The sequence below is a fragment of the Rhinatrema bivittatum genome, chromosome 1 (assembly GCF_901001135.1).
Source record: "Rhinatrema bivittatum chromosome 1, aRhiBiv1.1, whole genome shotgun sequence".
Lineage (NCBI taxonomy): Eukaryota > Metazoa > Chordata > Amphibia > Gymnophiona > Rhinatrematidae > Rhinatrema > Rhinatrema bivittatum.
In genome coordinates, this window is record NC_042615.1 from 356718895 (window position 1) to 356738886 (window position 19992).

The following is a 19992-nucleotide window of genomic DNA, read 5'->3' on the forward strand; positions in this document are numbered from 1 at the left end:
GTGATAGACCCTCTGCCAAGAATCTCTAAGAATTTGGGAGTGGGCTGATAGCCACAGAGCCTTTCTCAAAGCAGTTTACCTTCCCAGGATCTCCAACATGTTGACAGATTGTCTCAGCAGAATTTTTTGCCTCCTTGAATGGTCTCCAGACCGAAGGGTAGCATGTAGATTATTCAACTTCTGGAGCCACTTATCAACTGACTTGTTTGTATCAGAAAACAGGAAAGTAAAAAATGTTTGCTTCCTTCTTAGAAACAAGTTCAGATGTGCTCCAGATGCTTTTCAACTTAAGTGGGATGCAGATCCGATGAATGTATTTCCTCCACTTCTGTTGGTAGTGAGAATGGTATAGAAATTTCTCAAACTCCTTATCCTCATTCCTTCAGTATGGCCCAGGCAAGTGTTGTTCTGTTACCATGTGAGGTTGTCAGTCTGCACACCAAACCCTTTGGGATCCGAGCCAGCTCTACTTAAGAGGAAAGTCATCTATGTCATCTGAACCTCTTCTTCCTTAACTTGACAACATGAATGTTGAAAGCTAAATAGTCTCATCACTGGCACTCTCCAAGGAGGTGAGGATATTCTGATTTTGGCCAGGAAGACTTCTACCAGAAGAGTGTACAGTTTTAAATGGAAGTGTTTTTTATCTTGGTGTCAGGCAGGCTCCCTGAATCCATTCACCTGCACTCCAAAGGATCTTCATCAGTACTTATTCTCCCTTTCCTCGTCAGGTCTCAGTATGTCATTGATCAAGGTGCATCTCCATGCCATTGCAGCTTACCACACTCAGGTGGATGGTAAACAGATCTCCATACATCCTCTGGTTTTGAAATTCATGAGAAGCTTGTAGAATACAAGGCCTCAATTACCAAGCTATATGTGCCATGGGATCTCAATGTCATCTTGGCACAACTAATGAAGCTGCCCTATAAACAGTTAGCCAGCTACCTTAAATTCCCTCACCTGACTAGAAGAGTCAGTGAACTACAGGCATAGGTTCATTACTCTTCCTACCTACAGTTTTTCCATAACAGAGTGGTGCTCCGCACTCACCATAGGTTTCTGGCAAAAGTAGTTTTGGCTTTTCTTGGCATTGCTATATTTGGCTAGACTCTAGATAACAGACTTTATTGAGGCTCATCAAGTAAGAGCCATGGCTACCTCAGATTTTTACCTTAGAGATGTGTCCATTGAAGACATCTGCAAAGCTGCAACTTAGTTGTCAGTTCACACCTTTACATACCATTAATGTCTGGACAATCTCTCCAGAAGGAATAGTAACTTTGGACAAGTAGTTTTGTGCAGCCTGTTCACCTAGTAGTCCACTCTCCTTGGAGAGGGGTGGTGGTACAAGTTTGCTTTTTCAAAAGTGCTCTGCCACACATTTAATTCAGCCCTGCTTGTCAACATAGAAAGCAAGTTTGCTTACCCTAAATGGGGTTCTCCATAGACAGCAGGATGAATTAGCCATGCTTAATACCTTCCCACCTTCCTGGAGTGTCAACTGCCTAGCTAAAGCTAAGCTCTACAATTGACTGAGGGGCTCAAAGGTCCATTTGCTGCTTTCGGATGACATCACCCACATGTTGTGCTAATTTATCCTACTGTGTACAAACAACCCCATTTACAGTATGCAAACTTGTGATCTGATTTACTAAGACATTTCTCCCAAAATGCTTAGTAAATGAGGCCCTTGCTTTGCTCAGTTTAAAAGTAAGACAACATAATTCTAGCATATTTAGCAAGGAAGAATAATTGATGTTACCGAGATCATCAGGCACCTCCATTACTAATAATAGGAACAGTTGCATATACAATGTACTATATGTGCCTATATGTGAACCGTTGTGACGGTATTCTACTAAACGACGGTATAGAAAAGATTTTAAATAAATAAATAAATAAATATCAAAACACAAAAGAAACAGCAAAAAATCCAAAGCATGATAAGAAGAGGACCTGACTGTCCTTAGTGATCCAGCCTGTTTGGTCATTCTAGTTGTGAAATGGCTTCTGGTCTTTTGAATGTTCCAAATGCTGTTTGAAGTTTTGGAGTACTTCACCTCTACAGTGATGACTTGGAAGCAACTGATTCTTTTCTAACAGAGGCCATTAATACAAGAAGCAAAAATGCAACTATTGAGATCTTTGTGGCAATAGCTAAACTGTCTGCCCATATGGTTCTGGGCCATGCTTTGTATGATTAGCCTCCCTGCTTCCCAGTAACCTCAACATGGAATTTCTATGTCAACTCAGACAAGTAAATATAATTGAATCATTACTATAAGTTATTTGACAGTACATTTCATCTTACTGTTGCCAGTAAATTACTTTTTATCTCACTTATATCCTTTTGCACCGAGGATGTTCCTCTCGCACCGAGGTTGTATCTCTCAGGGCTACTGCCAAGGAGGGAAAGGTTAGGTTGGCCATCATAGTTGGTGATTCGATTATTAGGAATGTAGACAGATGAGTGGCTGGTGAGCGTGACGATCACCTAGTAAATGCCTACCTGGTGAGAAGGTGGCAGATCGCAATGATCATCTAGATAGGATTTTAGACAGTGCTGAGGAGGAACTGGCTGTTGTGGTACATGTGGATACCAACAACATAGGAAAATGAGGGAGGGGGTTCTGGAAGCCAAATTTAGGCCCTTAGGTAGAAAACTGAAATCCAGAACCTCCAGGGTAGCATTCTCTGAAATGCTCCCTGTTCCACGTGCAGGTCCCCAGAGGCAAGCAGAGCTCCGGAGTCTCAATGCGTTTCATGAGACGATGGTGCAAGGAAGAGGGATTCAGTTTTGTAAGGAACTGGGGAACCTTTTGGGGAAGGGGGAAGTCTTTTATGAAGGCATGGGCTCCAGCTTAACCAGGGTGGAACTAGGGTGCTGGCGCTAACCTTTAAAAATAAGAGAGAGCAGCTTTTAAACTAGAACAAAGGGGAAAGCAGACAGTTGCTCAGCAGCGCCTGGTTCGGAGGGAGGTATTTTCAAAGGATAATGAAACAGAGTTAGGGCATCCCAACAGAGAGGTTCCAATAATAAGAAAAGTAGTTCAAGTGCCTATAATTAAAAACTCATCTGAGTTAAAAGATTCCAATTTATCCCTGTCAACTCAAAAACAGAATGCAAATACAAACAAAACCACACTTTGAAATGTTCGTATGCTAATGCCAGAAGCCTAAGAAGTAAGATGGGAGAATTAGAGTGTATAACAGGGAATGATGACATAGACTTAATTGGCATCTCAGAGACATGGTGGAAAGAGGATAACCAATGGGACAGTACTATACCGGGGAACAAATTATATTGCAATGACAGAGAGGAGCAACTTGGTAGCAGGGTGGCGCTTTATGTCCAGGATGGCATAGAGTCCAACAGGATAAAGATCCTGCATCAGACTAAATGCACAATCAAATTGTTATGGGTAGAAATCCCTTGTGTGTTGGGAAAGTGAGTAGTGATAGGAATATACTACCATCCATCTGGCCAAAATGGTGGACACTAATTCTAAGGGAAATTAGGGAAGCTAACCAAACTGGTAGTGAGTAATAATGGGAGATTTCAATACCCCAGTATTGACTGGATAAGTGAAACATCAGGGCATGCTAGAGATAAAGTTCCTGGATGGAATAAAAGAGAGTTTTATGGAGCAGTTGCTCAGGAACCAACAAGAGAGGGAGCAATTTTAGATCTAATTCTCGGTGGAGTGCAGGATTTGGTAAGAGAGGTAACGGTTGTGGGGCTGCTTGGCAATAGTGATCATAATATGATCAACTTTGAATTAATGACTGGAAGGGGGACTGTAAGTAAATCCACTGCTCTCGTGCTAAACTTTCAAAAGGGAAACTTTGATAAAATGAGAAAAATAGTTAGAAAAAAACAGAAAGGTGCAGCTAAAAAGGTAAAAAGGATGCAACAGGCATGGACATTTTTAAAAAATACCATCCTAGAACCACAGACCAGATGTATTCCAAGCATTAAGAAAGGTGGAAAGAAGGCAAAATGATTATTGGCATGGTTAAAATGTTAGGTGAAAGAGGCTATTTTAGCCAAAAGATTTTCATTCAAAAACTGGAAGAAGGATCCATCAGAAGAAAATAGGATAAAGCATAAGCATTGGCAGGTTAAATGTAAGACACTGATAAGACAGTTTAAGAGAGAATTTGCAAAGAATTTGGCCATAGAGGCAAAAACTCACAATAAAAACTTTAAAAAATATATCCAAAGCAGAAAACCTGCAAGGGAGTCGGATGATCAAGGGGTTAAAGGGGCACATAGAGAAGATAAGGCCATCGTGGAAAGATTAAACTATTTCTTTGCTTCGGTGTTTACTGAAGAGGATGTTGGAGAGATACCTGTTCCATAGAAGGTTTTCATGGGTGATGATTCAGATCAACTGAATCCGATCATGGTGAACCTGTAAGATGTGGTAGGCCTGATTGACAAATTGAAGAGTAGTAAATCACCTTTATTGGATGCTAGATACTCCAGGGTTGTGAAAGAGCTAAAAAATGAAATTTCAAACTTATTTCAATTAATTTGTAATCTATCATTAAAATCATCTGATGTACCTGAAGATTAGAAGATGGCCAATGTAACCCCTATATTTAAAAAGGGATCCAGAGGTGATCCGGGAAACTATAGACCATTGAGCCTGACTTCAGTGCCGGGAAAAATTGTGGAAACTGTTATAAAGAATAAAATCACAAAACATTTAGATAGACATGGTTTGATGGGACACAGCCAACATGGATTTACCCAAGGGAAGTCTTGCCTCACAAATCTCCTACATTTTTTTTGAAGGGGTGAATAAACGTGGACAAAGGCAAACTGGTAGATGTGGTATATTTGGAACTAAAAAGTCATGGGATAGGAGGCAATGTCCTTTTGTGGATTGCAAGTTGGTTAAAAAACAGAAAATAAAGAGTAGTATCTCCTGGTCAGATCACTTTCTAATTCAGTCTTTCCTGACATCCAACTCTAAACTCACAATGGAAGAAAACAACCTGACCACAATCACATACCGACCTCCGTTCAATATTGAAGCACTTCAACAAAAACTACAACTAGAACTCACAGACATAGACCTAACCAGCTCCGATTCAGCCGTAACCTCCTGGCTCAACATTACTAAATCTATTTCAGATAACTTAAACCCCACAATCAAAAAGACAATAAAAAACCCCAAACATCAGAATCAATGGTACAATGACAACATAAGATTGGCCAAACGCGAACTCAGAAAAAAAGAGCCTGGCGGAAGGACAAAACAACCCAACTTCTCACAACCTATCGAATGCAACTAGCCCACTACAAAAAACTTATCCACACTGCAAAGAGAGAATTTTACACGAACAAAATAAATAAATTCCAATATAACCCCAGAATGCTATTCTCCATTGTACAAAACCTCACTAAATCCTCACATGACCTGAAAACACCACTAACCAAGAACAATAGCAACAAATTTGCAGACTTCTTTAGCGAAAAAATCAAGAATCTAATCAATATCAATCTCAATGTAAACTCTCAAAACATAAAAATGCAACCTAAACAAACAATTAGCTGGTCCTACTTTGACCCAGCCTCCTCACTGGAAGTCCAAACAATCATCAAAAAAAATGAACCCAGCAAACCACACCATCGACAGCATTCCCATACCAACAATCAAACAATTGAAACCTCACTAAACAAAACGATAACCAGCATTTCAACCTATCCCTCACAGAAGGTAACTACCCTGAATGTTTAAAGTCAGCAATAATCAAACCCATAATAAAAAAGAACAACCTAGACCCGGACAACCCACTAAACTACCGCCCCATATCCAACCTACCATTCATTGCCAAAATCATTGAAAAAATTGTCCAGTCCCAGCTCACCGACCACCTAGAAAGAAACAACATCCTATACCCTACACAATTTGGTTTCAGCAAAAACCTAAGCACCGAAACACTACTCCTCTTACTAAATGACACCGTGCTCAGAGGATTTGATAATGGCCAAAGTTACCTGCTGATCCTCCTAGATCTATCCGCAGCATTTGACACAATAAACCACTCAATCCTTCTCGACCGCCTAACCGAAATAGGAGTAACTGGAAAAACTCTACAATGGTTTTCATCCTACCTATCACACAGATGCTCCCAAGTATAAATCACAACCCAAGTATAAATCAACAGTACCCTCTCAAAGAAAATTAACCTTAACACAGGAGTTCCCCAAGGATCAGCATTATCTGCAACACTCTTCAATATTTACCTCCTCCCAATATGTCACTTTCTAGCGAGCCTTGGTCTGTCCCACTTCCTATACGCAGATGACATTCAAATATTAATCCCAATACACAATACATTGGAGGAAACATACAAAAAAACAGCCATGTATCTCACTGAAATCAAACAGCTACTAACCAATTTGAAACTCATTATAAACATCGAAAAGACAGAAATAGTTATCCTAGACAGAAAAAACAGCACATCACCCACACCTCCGCTCCAAATTGAGAACGATAAGGCAACAATTTCCCCAGTCTCACATGCTCGCAACCTAGGAATCACCATTTTCAGTGAACCAGCCTTCAGGATCCACATCTCTAACAAAATCAAAGAAGGATACCACAAACTACTAACACTCAGACGACTAAAACCTTTCTTATCCCCAGATGACTTCAGAACTGTCCTACAACTTCTCATTTTCTCCAACCTTGACTACTGCAAGGCTTGACTACTGCAAGGCTTACCACTCTCCATAATCCGTCTCCTCCAAATCTACAGAACTCAGCCACCAGAATCCTAACAGGAACAAAAAAACACGAACATATAACTCCAATCCTCATATCTCTACACTGGCTCCCAATAAAATATCGCATCGATTACAAAATTCTGACCATACTACACAAACTAATCCATGGAGACCAAACAAACTGGTTAGGTACCACGATCAAACCCCATACACCGCAACGAAACCTCCGCTCAACCAACAAGGGCCTCCTGAAAATTCCACCCATCCAATCGACCCAACTAAATTCAACTCGTAAAAGAGCCCTATCCATCGGATCCCCCAAACTCTGGAGCACCCTCCCAACCGAACTAAGAACACAACCTAACTTAAAAACCTTCAAGAAGGACCTGAAAACCTGGCTATTCACCAAAGCATAGCAAAACACTCACTGACTACCACACATCCCCCCCCCCCCACTATATACCACAATATCAACCACTTCTATGTCCATCTCTCTCACCGTATGTGAACCTATCAACCTACCCCTCCCATCTATATGAACCTTGGGAACTTCCCCTATACCACCTCCTACAACCACAAGAAAGATGTATAACTTACCCAAAAAAATGTATAACTAACATTAATTTTGCTATAACTGTAATTATGATCATATTGTCAATGCTAACTCATTAACATACCTTATTACTTCGAATCTTGTAAACCATTATGATGGCGAAACCAAATGACGGTATATAAAACTCAATAAATAAAATAAATAAATAAAATAAATAAATAGTCAGTTTTCACAATGGAAAAAGGTAAACATGGGAGTGCCTCAGAGATCTGTACTTGGACTGGTGCTTTTTAATACATTTGTAAATGATCTGGAAAGGGGTACGACGAGCGAAGTGATCAAATTTGCGGATGACACAAAATTATGCAGAGTAGTTAAATGCCAAGCTGAGGGTGATGAATTGCAGGAGGACCTTGTGAGACTGGAAGATTGGGCTTCCAAATGGCAGATGGAATTTAATGTGGACAAGTGCATAGTGATGCATATAGGGAAAAATAACCTTTCTGTAATTACACAATGTTAGGTTCTATCTTAGGAGTTACCACACAGGAAAGAGATCTAGTCGTCATAGTGGATAATACATTGAAATCTTCGGCCCAGTGTGCTGTGGCAATCAAAAGCAAACAGAATGTTAGGAATTATTAAGAAAGGAATGACAAATAAAAAGATGGATGACATAATGCCTCTGTATCGCTCCATGGTGGGACTACATCTTGAATACTGTGTGCAATTCTGTTTGCCGCATCTCAAAAAAGATATAGTTGCACTGGAGAAAGTGCAGAGAAGGGCGACCAAAATAAGTGGCATGGAATGGCTGCCCTATTGTTAGGAGCGCGGAGGTATTGAGCCATTTGATGAAAGCTCTTTTAAACCTATAGATTCTGACTGATCTGGAAGGTCATATTTTTGGTAGAGTTCATTTTGGCCTGCAGCGTCAATGAGCTGCAGGCCCTAATGACTTATCCACTTTATACCAAGTATTTTCACAGTAGGTTAGTTTTGTATATGTTTTTGCCTCAGGTAGTGTTGAACTTTCACCTTTTTTGTTCTGGAGGTGGACCCCTGGCCCGAGGTAGTGTTGGCGCCACCTGTGGGGGAAACCCCCACAGGTCCCCACCATTGGGAGGTGAGGCCGGACATGAAGCGGAGGCCAGCTGGAGCTTCGCCAGTACCAGCCCTCGTTCCCCGCAGGTTAAGCCCTTGGGTGACAGGGCCGGCTGGACTTAGGTGGGCCTCCATGTGGATGATTCCGTATGGTTGGCCAAAGGGTGGTATACCTGAGGTCAGCGGTTATCGGAGAGGTCCAGCTGCAGATGAAGCAGATGGCAAAACTGGGAGGCATGTCCAGGCGACTAGTGGGAGGCAGGCAGCAAGGCACGAAGTCAAGTCCAGGCAAGAGGTCAGAGGCAAGGAAGTCCGTCCGAAGGGAAGTAGAAGGCAGGAGCCGGAACAGGGACTGGAACTGAAGCAGGAACAGGAACATAGGCAATGCAGAACACAGCTGAACAGCATGGAGGCCTGTTGTCAAGGCAAGCTCTGACTGCCAGAGCCTGCCTTATATAGGGAAGCTTGCAGACGGCATTAGAAGGGGCCACGGGTGGCTTTCCCACCACGGTTCCTTTAAATCCAGTTGAGGCGTGCTGGCACCTAAGGCCATCAGGCTGGAAGGGAGATGGCAGCGGCGTCTGATCGCGTGGCAGAGGAAAGGCCTAGCGGGGCCTGGAGGAAGTCCCCGCTGTGCGGGGAGGCCCAGGAGGCGAGGGAGCAGGGCAAGCATGGGAAAAGCTGCCTGCCGCCACCGGAGAAGACAGGCCCAACCCGGAGGGCCTCGTCAGGGGTCAGTGAGCCTGGCTGCGGGACTGCGGCGGCCGGGGAGCGCAACATTATTCAATCAATCATCTTTCCAACATTCTTTCCCAGGCCACATGTCCCCAAAAGTGAATTAGCCTTAGCCTTCAAAATGGAGCAGACTGAAGCCGTTATAAAATCCACCCAGCTTTTTGTTTCTTTAGACACCAACAAATTGCCAAGCACACTTTAACTCATTGGCTAACAGAGGATAAAGGGATGAAAGGGGCACTTAGGGAAGATAAGGCCATCATGGAAAGAGTAACTGAATTCTTTGCTTGTGTGTTTACTAATGAGGATGTTTGAGAGAGACCTGTTCCAGAAACGGTTTTCAAGTGTGAAGGTTCAGACGAACTGAAACAAATCCTGGTGAACATGGAAGATGCAGTAGGGAAGACTGACAAACTGAACAGTAGCAAATTGCCTGGACCAGATGGAAAAGACCCCAGGGTTCTGAAAGAACTAAAAAATGAAATTTTAGATTTATCACTTGTAATTTGTAATCTATCAGTTTAGTTATTTATTTTATTTTAAATCTTTTCTATGCCATCATTCAGTAATATACCGTCACAATATACCTGAAGGCTGGAGGGTGGCCAATGTAACCCAATATTTGTAAGGTTTCTAGGTATGATCTGGGAAACTATAGACCAGTAAGCCTGATTTTATTGCCAGGAAAAATCATGAAAACTATTGTAAAGAACAAAAATCAAAGAATATATAGTTAGGCATGGTTTAATGAGATTCAGCCAGCATAGATTTACATAAGAGAAGTCTTGCCTCACAAATCTACTACATGTTTTTGAAGGGGTTAGATTAGTGTATTTGGATTTTCAGAAGGTGTTTGACAAAGTCCCCCATGAGAGATGCCTAAGACAATTAAAAAGTCATGGGATAGAAGTCACTGTCCTTTTGTGGATTGCAAACTGGTTAAAAGACAGGAAACAAATTAAATGGTGAGTTTTCTCAGTGGAGAAAGGTAAAATGTGGAGTGCCTCAGGGTTCTTTACTGGGACTGGTATTTTTTAATATATTTATAAATGATCTGGAAAAGGGAACTCATTGGTGATCAGAGTTGTTAAATCACAAGCAGATTTTGATAACTTGAGAGAGGACTTTGTGAGACTGGAAGACTGGGCATTTAAATGGCAAATGAAATTTCATATGGACAAGTGCATGGTGGTGCACATTAGAGATGTGCATTCGTTTTTTCCAAATTGGAAAATTTCAATGAAATTGTCCAATTTGGCATGTTTCAGGGGGCCCAAAAAATGATCTGGATTTTCCCATTTTTCCATGAAAATTCATTTTTTGGATTAGTGCACGCTAACAAAAAGTAACAAAAAATAACAAAATCTAACGGTTTTTGTTAGCATGTACTAACAGGGAGTTAGTGCGCATTAACTCAAAAAACGATTTTTTGCGAGAAAAAAAAAACCCTGAACCGCAAAAAATGACATTTCCTGCGGCGGCCGAAAAACAAAGAACGACATGAACACAAAAAACGATTCACATCTCTAGTGCACATAGGGAAAAGTAAGCCATGCAGTAGTTTCATGATGTTAGGTTCCATATTAAGAGTTACCAAACAGGAAAAAGATCTAGGCATCTTAGTGAACAATACATTGAAATCCTCGGTTTAGTGTGCGGCAGCATTCATAAAAGCAAAGAGAATGTTAGGAATTATTAGGAAAGGAATGGTGAGTAAAACAGAAAATGTCATAATGCCTCTGTATCATTGCATGGTGAGACTGTGTGCAATTCTGGTCACCATATCTCAAAAAATATATAGTTGCTCCGAAAAAGGTACAGAGAAGTGCGACCAAAATGATAAAAGGCATGGAACAGCTCCCATATGAGGAAAGGCTAAAGCTGATCAGCTCGGAGAAGAGATGGCTAAGGGGGATATGACAGTGCTCTATAAAATCATGAGAGGACTAGAATGGGTAAATTTGGATCATTTATTTACTCTTTCATATAATACAAGGATTAGGGGGCAGTCCATGAAACTAGCAAATAGAACATTTAAAATTGAAGAAAATTATTTTTCATTCATTGCACAATTAGGTTCTGAAATTCATTGCCGGAGGATGTGGTTAAGGCAGTTAGTGTTACTATTAATCAAGTAGACTTAGGGAATAGACACTACTTATTACTAGCATGGGATTTATTTACTGATTGGGTAATTGCCAAGTACTTGTGACCTGGATTGTCCACTGTTGGAAATGGGATGCTGGGCTTGATGGACTCTGGTTCTGACCCAGTATGGCAATTTCTTATGTTCTTATTGCATCTTTTTCTATGATGCCCTGGCAGGCTTGAATCTGGTGGGTCATATCATGGCTCAGAGAGTCAGAGCTAAGGCAGCATTGGAAGCCTACCTAAGGGGGTCATTTTCTATCCGTATCGCACGCGAAGTCCCTTTTCTCGTGCGATAGCAAGCGGGGGGCGGAGTCGGGGCGGAGTCAGGGCAGGGAGGGAGGAGTCGGGGCGGCGAGGAGGCGGACGTGGCGGTATCTTCACTGTCGGCGATAAGATAAGCCACGTTATCGCCACCAATAGTGCACCCAATAGCGCCTTTCATGGTGGCGCTATTGGGTGCGAAAGCCGGCAGCGATAACACAGCGGTGGTGCGATCGCTGCCGGCTTTCACAGGCCCGCCCCCCGTTACCGCTGGACTCACCATTCTCTGCGAGAATGGAAAATCCAGGCCTAAGATTGGCCTCTTTATGGAGGCGATGTGCAAGGCTGGGTTGTGGAGTTCTCGTCACACATTCACTTTGCACTGTCGCTTGGACAGCAACTTCTAAGATGACAGTAGGTTTGGCTAGTCTGTCCTGAGGAGTCTCTTTGAGGTGCAGAACCCAACTCCATCCCTCGTAGAGCCTGTTATTTAGGTTCCAGACTGCCCCTTAAAAAGACAGAAATATAAAAATGGTTTATTGCCACCAAAAATAGTTTTTGCTTATTGGCGCTGTTCTGTTTTTTTCCCCCTTTTTTCATTTGAGGCAGTAGGTAGCTATGGAGTCTCTATATGTAAGAACTGCCATCCTGCTTGTCCTTGGAAAAAGAGATTTGCTTTCCTATATCATGCGTTCTCTGAGGGCAGCAGGATGTCATCCCTCACAAAACCTGCCTTCCTCCTCTTGGAGTTGTTTTTTCCAAGTCTAAGCTAAATTATAGACTGAAAGAGCCCCTGCATGGATGCCTGGCAGTATAACAGGCTGCACATACCTAATAGGCTATTCTCAAACGGGCCGATACAGTAAAAAACGCGGGAGAGCGGGCGAGTTCCCGCTCTCCCAGCGCGCGCACAGGACACTCTCCTGTGCGCGCGATACAGTAAATAAATTTATTTAAATTAGGCCCGGCAGTAAAAATAGGCACTAGGGACACTAGCGCGTCCCTAGCGCCTCTTTTCGGACAGGAGAGGCAGCTGTCAGTGGGTTTGACAACCAATGCTCAATTTTGCCGGCGTCGGTTCTCGAGCCCGCTGACAGCCACTGGTTCGGAAACCGGATGCCGGCAAAATTGAGCGTCCAGTTTTGAAGCTGTAGGCCTATTTCAAATTTTTTTTTTTTTTACTTTTTTAAACTTTCGGGACCTCCGACTTAATATCGCCATGATATTAAGTCGGAGGGTGCAAAGAAAAGCAATTTTTACTGCTTTCCTGTGCACTTTCCCGGTGCCTGGAGAAATTAGCGCCTACCTTTGGGTAGGCGCTAATTTCTGAAAGTAAAATGTGCGGCTTGGCTGCACATTTTACTTACTGAATCGTGCGGGAATACCTAATAGGGCCATCACATGCATTTGCATGTTGCGGGCACTATTAGGTTCGGAGGGGTTGGACGCACGTTTTGGACGCGCTACTACCCCTTACTGAATAAGGGGTAAAGCTAGTGCGTCGAAAACGCGCCTCCAAATGCCGGCTAACAGTGCGCTGCACTGTACTGTATTGGCCTGAAAGTTTGGTGAAACTTTGAAATCAAGTTTTCTTGCCAGGCTCCATCTGATGATGTCACCCATATCTAAGGACAGACATCCTGGTGTCCTCAGAGATTACTTGTTATGGGTAAGCAACTCTTCTATTTTGTCAACTGCATCTGACGAAATGGACTCTGTCCTCAAAAGCTTATGCCTCAATAAATTAGTGTATAAAGTGCCACCAGTCATTTTTACTACACCAGACTAACATGGCTATCCATCTGAAGATTTTGGCATGGCCATATTTCAGAAGAGACCTTTGAAAAAAAACACTTAAGTAAATAAAGGGCTATAAAAAGTATGGGCCAGATTCATTAAGGTTTTTCTCCCATTTTGTGTCTATGGGAAAAACCCTTAGTTAATCAGGTCATATGTTTGAAATATTTAAGAAAATATGGAATGAGATATCTTAATTGATATTTACATTTACATTTATTAGAATTTGTGAATCGCATAACACAAAATGGCCTAGGAGATGAACAATATAACATACATAATTATAAAAACAAATACAAAACAATGAAGTTTTAAAATTACTAAAAAGATAAAAAAATTAAATAGCATTAACAAAACATAAAAGTAGCACATGTAAAAGTAATCAAAAACAGATAATATAAGCATCTAAAAATGTTGTATTTTGGACATTGAAGCGTGGGCCCTTGGTTGCCGTAAGAGATCGCACCTCCCACAGGGTGGGGCCCTGTGGGGACTTGCAGCGATAAGCTAGCTCAAGGCAGAGATGGACACAGAGAATTAGCTTTATTGTACTGCAACGTAGATGATAACCCGAGGAACGGGTGATGATTCCAGCCAGGAGAGGAGGAACCAGATGGTAATGTGCCGTCAGGAGGTTGCAGGGTGGAAAAGGCAGTTCCACAGTCTCACCAGATCCCAAAAGGGAGATGGGTCCGGTAGTGGTCTGCGAAGCGGGGTAGGCCGAGAACCCAAGCTTAGATGGAGAAGCCAATAGATCTAGTAGTGGTCCGTGGTGCAGGGTAGGCCGAGGATCTATGGAGAGAGAAATGAGACAATGCAGAGACAGAACAGGAGTGGCAGTACTCACTCTGATGCTGGTTGTTGTGGTATAAAGGAACCCCAGAGGAGCGGAGGTTCCAGACTAACAAGGCCCCCGAGGAGCTGGTACCGTAGGCATCCTGGTATTGAGTAGGCAACCCCGAAGGGTAGGTAGGAGTATGGCAAGGCCCCAAAGGAGCAGGTATCTTAGGCTTCCTAGTTGGAGCGAGAGTACACAGAGCGAGAGCATCTGGTATCGTGGTGAGCTCAGCATGTGGATTCCTTGCTAACTCGTAGAATGAATCGTGAGCGGGGATTAAATAACAGAGCTAGTGACATCATGCAGTGGGGACACCCCCGAGGTTCCCGCCATGACGCATGTAAAGGGCGGGGCTGCACACGCGTGCCCTTGGTGACTCCTGGAGAAAGATGGCGAACACAATCGCCCATGCCAGACTGGGAACACCGGAGGGGACGGTGAGGAGAAGCAGAGGCAACCATCTTCCAGAAATGAACAGAATCAGGTAGAAAAAGGTGAGTAATAGATGGCGCAGCCATCTGCGACCGACGGGCGCAACCAAAAATAGGCAGACTTAAAAATAAAAGTTTTAATTTGTTTTCTAAAACTCTTTACGGAATCACATTGTCTAAGATCAATACAGAGTTCCAGAGAGTAGGTCTGGCAACTGAAAAAGCGCATTCTCTAGTGTGTAATCATGCGTTTTTAGGGGAGGGAATCTCCAGAAGTCCTCTTTGAGAGGAACACAGGGTACTAGAAGGTTGATAACATTTTAAGATATAGTACCTGTGTCTGTTTTCTGGGAAATGAATCTTACCTGTGCTCAAAGCACATCTCTCTTTTTCTCTGTCCCCAGAATTGGTATAGTTCTGTGATCTGTAGTCATTTATTGATAAAGGTCGATTTTTAGAGGAATGATTGTGAAGTCTTCTTTGGCACATGGTTGTGTAAGTTGGTAAAGTTCTGTGCTGTGATTCTCCAGATTTTCATGACTTTATAGCAAATGTAATTGTAATATATTTTCTGAACATAATGTTTGAAAAGTCATTATCAGCTTTATTCCATAGCTTTTGTGATTTAAAAAAATTTGTTTTTGTGGTCAAAGCCCTAGATTCATAAAAATGCTATAATTTCGCATGGATAACGACCGTGATAAGAAAAAAGGGCATGTCTATGATAATTTTAGAATTACTGCTTTGCATAGGTAGTGCATTAAAGTTTTTGTGTCTTATGATACTTGTATTTTCATACCCATGAAGTGCCCAGACAGATTATTATTAGAGAGACTCTTTATAAGGTCTTTATAGAATTCAACTATTTATATCACTATAAGAGAGCCTTGAGGTGCAGTTTCAGGGGCCAGTTTGACATGCAGAGTGAAACGCACAAACAGCACAGTACACCTCAGTGAAGGTTTGACATCATTTGGACTGAGGAAAGCCTCAGAAAGATGAGATTTCTACAGTGTCCTCTCGCCCTAGCTTGATGGACTCTATAACAGGGTACTATCAAGCTAGGGTGAGAGAACATTGTAGAAATCTCATCTTTGTGAGACTTTTCTCACTCCAAATGATGTCAAACCTTCACTGAGATGTACTGTGCCGTTGGTACATCTGACTCTGTATGTCAAACTGGCCCCAAAACCCTAAACCACCATCAAAACTTCACCTAGAGTTATTAGCTACCTCTCCTATAGTGATATAAATAGTTGCATACTGTGAAAGCCTCCCAAGAGGTGTTCTCTATCTCACTCTCTCTCTCTCCTCTCTTTATCACAAATTGCTTAACACTAGGAAGAAAGGTGTAGTTATTTCTGGCATTAAAAACATGCAATATTGTCCTTCATTAATCCCACCCCTTTAAAAAATTTGCATTTGCACCATGTGATACTGTGATTATCGCAGGCAATAGCACATTTTGATGAATGATCTTATTGTTTGTGAAGCAGCCATGGTTAAAATGGATCCTAGCTCCATCATTTTATTTGTGATACTTTGTTATTCAGCAGTACTCTGTAAATAATCACAGTAATAAGAATAGATTCTGTAGACCACTGGTGCTCTTAATGAACAAGTTACATTGTACTCAGCCTTGAATCAGATGGAGAACTGTACCATAGGTCTTGATTGTAATACTAGTTACAAATCAAGATTAGTACATCCTCTAGAGTAGGGTTTGCTATATGCTTCCTACTGTACATTTATTTATAGCTTGATTGATTTATATTTATTTAAAATCATTTATTACCTGTTCCCTCTAAAGTTTGAGATAGGGTACATAAAAGCATGTATAAAAGAAAATTAGCATGGCCTTTTCTGATAAATTTTGACTAGGTTCCTGGAAGAAAGTTGTTAATTTATTCATATCTGAAAACATTGTTCTTCAGGTCCACTAAAATGAATGTATTGTAATTAATTTTTCAGATCACAAGCCACTTATGGTAAAGCCTAGCTATATGATTTGTCCGTCAGCTGTTCTGCATAAAGTTGGAGAGTAAGTACCCTGCGGAATCTTTTATTTTTACTTACTCTGGATAAAAGCAGACACGTCACTGCTGCCTTTGCTGGGCCGGGAAGTTAAGGTCGATGGCTTCTCATCACGCTTTCAGTAAACAACTCTGACCTCTACATGACCAGATTTAGAGGTGTTTTCAAGTAGTCTGCTGGGATCCCAACTAGTTTGAACGGTGCCTTGAAAGCCGTGCATTTAGCCAGCTTGGTAATGGTTGAAAAGTGACCACTTGTCTCACCGCTCAGGCGCATGTGAAATCCTCACAGGGAGATCTAAATATGCTTGTGAGAGTCATATATGGACACGATGTTTTAAAGTCTTGTATTATGTTTGGTACTTAACATTGTTGTTGAAGTATGTGGGCCACTAGCAAAGATACAAGGCATTAAACCAGTACTGCAAACTAAAAAAACAAAAAAACAAAAACATATCTGTAACTTTGTTGCTAAGGGTAACAGTTTTTGGCCTGCAAGACTTTACATAAGCTTTGTTGTTTTCAATCATGTACCTAATTTATGAACTAAATTAGTAATATCTTAAATTTAATAACTAAACATTTTATTATAGTGTTCTTACTCATTAGGGGGGTGTAGGCCAAACAAATTTGTATTGTGTCGTTTGAGGGAAAATTTCCATGTTGTTTATTTTTTTTTTCCCAGTTCTTTTTCATTTTTTTTTAGATTCTGGAAATAGTGCGCACTAAATGGATAGAAGGAAAAACACCAGATTTTGTGTGTGTGTGTGGGGGGGTTTCTATCATTTCGTAACATGAAATAACATAGGCCGTTGACATTGCCTGTGCCATTTCAGACGACTGCACATCCCAATTTACACATTCCCTGTAATTTATTCTCTAAGAAAAGTTCTTGGTTCTTTTTCTGCTGGAGGCTGTGAAAGCTTTTACATCAAAATTCCCATTCTCAGCTGTTTCACTGGGGAACAGGAATCTGAGCCAGAAATGAAACCCATGTTTTCCCCTTGGCAGTGCTGGGCACTAACCAGTAGGCTTTTGTGCTGTCTCTGTAGTATCCCGTTTGGCATGCAGGGGAGTTTCTTTGTAATCTTTATCTGATTTGATACAGTCAGTTCCTTAGGGATGAGCAATATGTGAACAAGAGGCATGTGGTGCCAAGCTACCCAAAATAAACTTGTATCGGTCGTGAATCTTTTGCTCGGCTGCAGTTCCTTCTCGTTTATTTTTAAGCACTGCACTTCAGCTTGGATGCCTGCAGAATACTGTGTGGCTTTAATTTTTGGCACTGCCTAGGAGGCGGCTTGTGTGACTTTATCCTTTTATAAGATTATGTGGTATTAGGCTCATCAAGCGCAGGTCCCCCAACCAGCAGTTGCACAGGGGCGTGTTGGGCTCAAGAAGTGTTTTTAATCCTTACCTAAGATTTATAAAGCATCCACAAATCTACTTATCCTCTTCTATTTCTCCAGAATTACCTTGCAGCAAAACTAAACTCAAAGTAAGGTCTGGAACTCATTAATATAGTGTACGCCCCTAATGTCTATCCCGGGACTAATGGAAAACGAACCTGTCTGGCCACCACACATTCCGGTTTCCTGAAGAAGCTTGTGCTCTGTTACTGCCAAGAGCACTTGCATACCATTATCCAGTGGCCAACACGCTGCCGATTTTGTCCTAGCTTCCTCAGAGTAAGATGCATAGATGTACAGCAATACTAAGAGAAAAGCCTTCCCTCTTTGTAATGCTTCTAAGTTCAAGTACTCCTTATTTTTGCAGCTTGGCCGCCAGTATTCCTTGAACTTGTCCTGCAAAAAAAAAAAAAAAAGCCAGTTAACCTAGATTTACACAACTTAAATTTGTGAGAAGAGGGGGCTTTTTAATTTTGAAGGTTATTGTATCAGACCTCATCGGTGGCTGTGAAAACTTTTCTCTGTGCGGTAGCAGCCAAATCTTTGAAGGAGGGGACCGGCTGGTTGCGGCAGCAAGTTCCCACTCAGTATTCAGGGGCTTGCTTCTGCCATGGGTGTGACGTGGGCGGTATGGTGCACGGGCGCCCCACCCCCCCACCTCCTCAGCCTGCTTCCAAGATCGCAGTCCGTGGTGATCCCGGGCGCTTCCAGCTCAGTGTTTAGCAGCCGCACTAGAAGCGTAAGGTTTTGGTGTAGATGTTCATCCAGCCGGTGAATAGCTACAGCTGATGGCTCTCCCCATGTTCTAACTTAAAAGCTGCTATATCTTCTCCCCTCCCCTCCTCCAGCGCAGGATACAAAAAAGTAGGCTTTATCACACTGTGCAGTAAACTTAGCCCCACAGTGTGATAATACTGATGCGAAGTGGTAAGTTACCGCATCACGTGGTAACTCCAGAATTTCCCTAAAATTTCTGATGCCCTCTTTCTCTGATCCTTTTCTGTCAAGGTCTGGATTTGGGGCAGTAATGAAGTAATCTCCCAGAAGCACTGACCCTTCAGAGAAGAGAGCAAATTCAGTTAACAAATTGTGAAATAAAATCAATTTTCTCACAATTAGGTGCTTGCACAGACCCTAAGGTGATAGTTTGGTCAGAGATTTGCCCTTTGACCAGAATATATTTACCATCTGGGTCTATCTTGACTTTATGTGCTAGTACATGCATTCTCTTAGAAATCGATATCTCCACCCCATGCTTTTTCCCAGTAAATGATGCCTCGTAGGACTCCCTGGCCTTTTGATTAGTTTAAATTCCCATCCCCTTTTGATGTTTGTTTCTTGTAAGAAAAGTATGTCTGACTTCAGTTTTGCCATTTCCCTGTAAAGCATTGCCCTCGTGACTGGAGAGTTTAATCGTTTTACATTAAGCGTCTAGCACGCTCTGTCTTTAACTCCTCCCATATGTCATTGAGGGGAATCCCGAATAGCCAATATACCTAATCTGTGTTAATTGTGTTAATTTCCTACCTGCTTGAGCATAAAAAAACATTTGGCTATTTTCTCCTATACTGATATCTCTGTCCTCACTAGTCCATCTCCTCCTATACTGATATCTCTGTCCTCACTAGTCCATCTCCAGCCCCTTTAGAAAGAAAAGTTAATACTCACATATCAACACCTCCCTATTATTCCCTCACAACTATCAGGTACAAACATCAAAGTGCAAAATAACAACTCCAAATATTTCTTTCTCCAACTCTTAAACAGCAACACATCTTTCCATGTTAATAATTGGAAAATCCCTCAGACACTTAACTGTTTCATGCCCCTCCTTGGTGTTACCTCCATAGGGAATATCCCACCCGCCCCTACCCTGCTCTCCCACTTTCCTAATATGTCATACCATGCTTCATTAAAACACTCCCCTTCTGCCCA

The 19992-nt window shown here is 41.9% G+C and overlaps 1 protein-coding gene across 1 annotated transcript in view; it reads left to right on the plus strand.

Moving 5' to 3' along the window:
- The window catches only part of ANTXR2 (ANTXR cell adhesion molecule 2), a 374917-nt gene that overhangs the window by 123039 nt on the left and 231886 nt on the right, over window positions 1–19992 (plus strand). The window contains exon 10 of the mRNA XM_029600240.1: window positions 16587–16656. Coding sequence (XP_029456100.1) covers window positions 16587–16656 — 70 coding nt within the window. The remainder of the gene's footprint in view (window positions 1–16586; window positions 16657–19992) is intronic.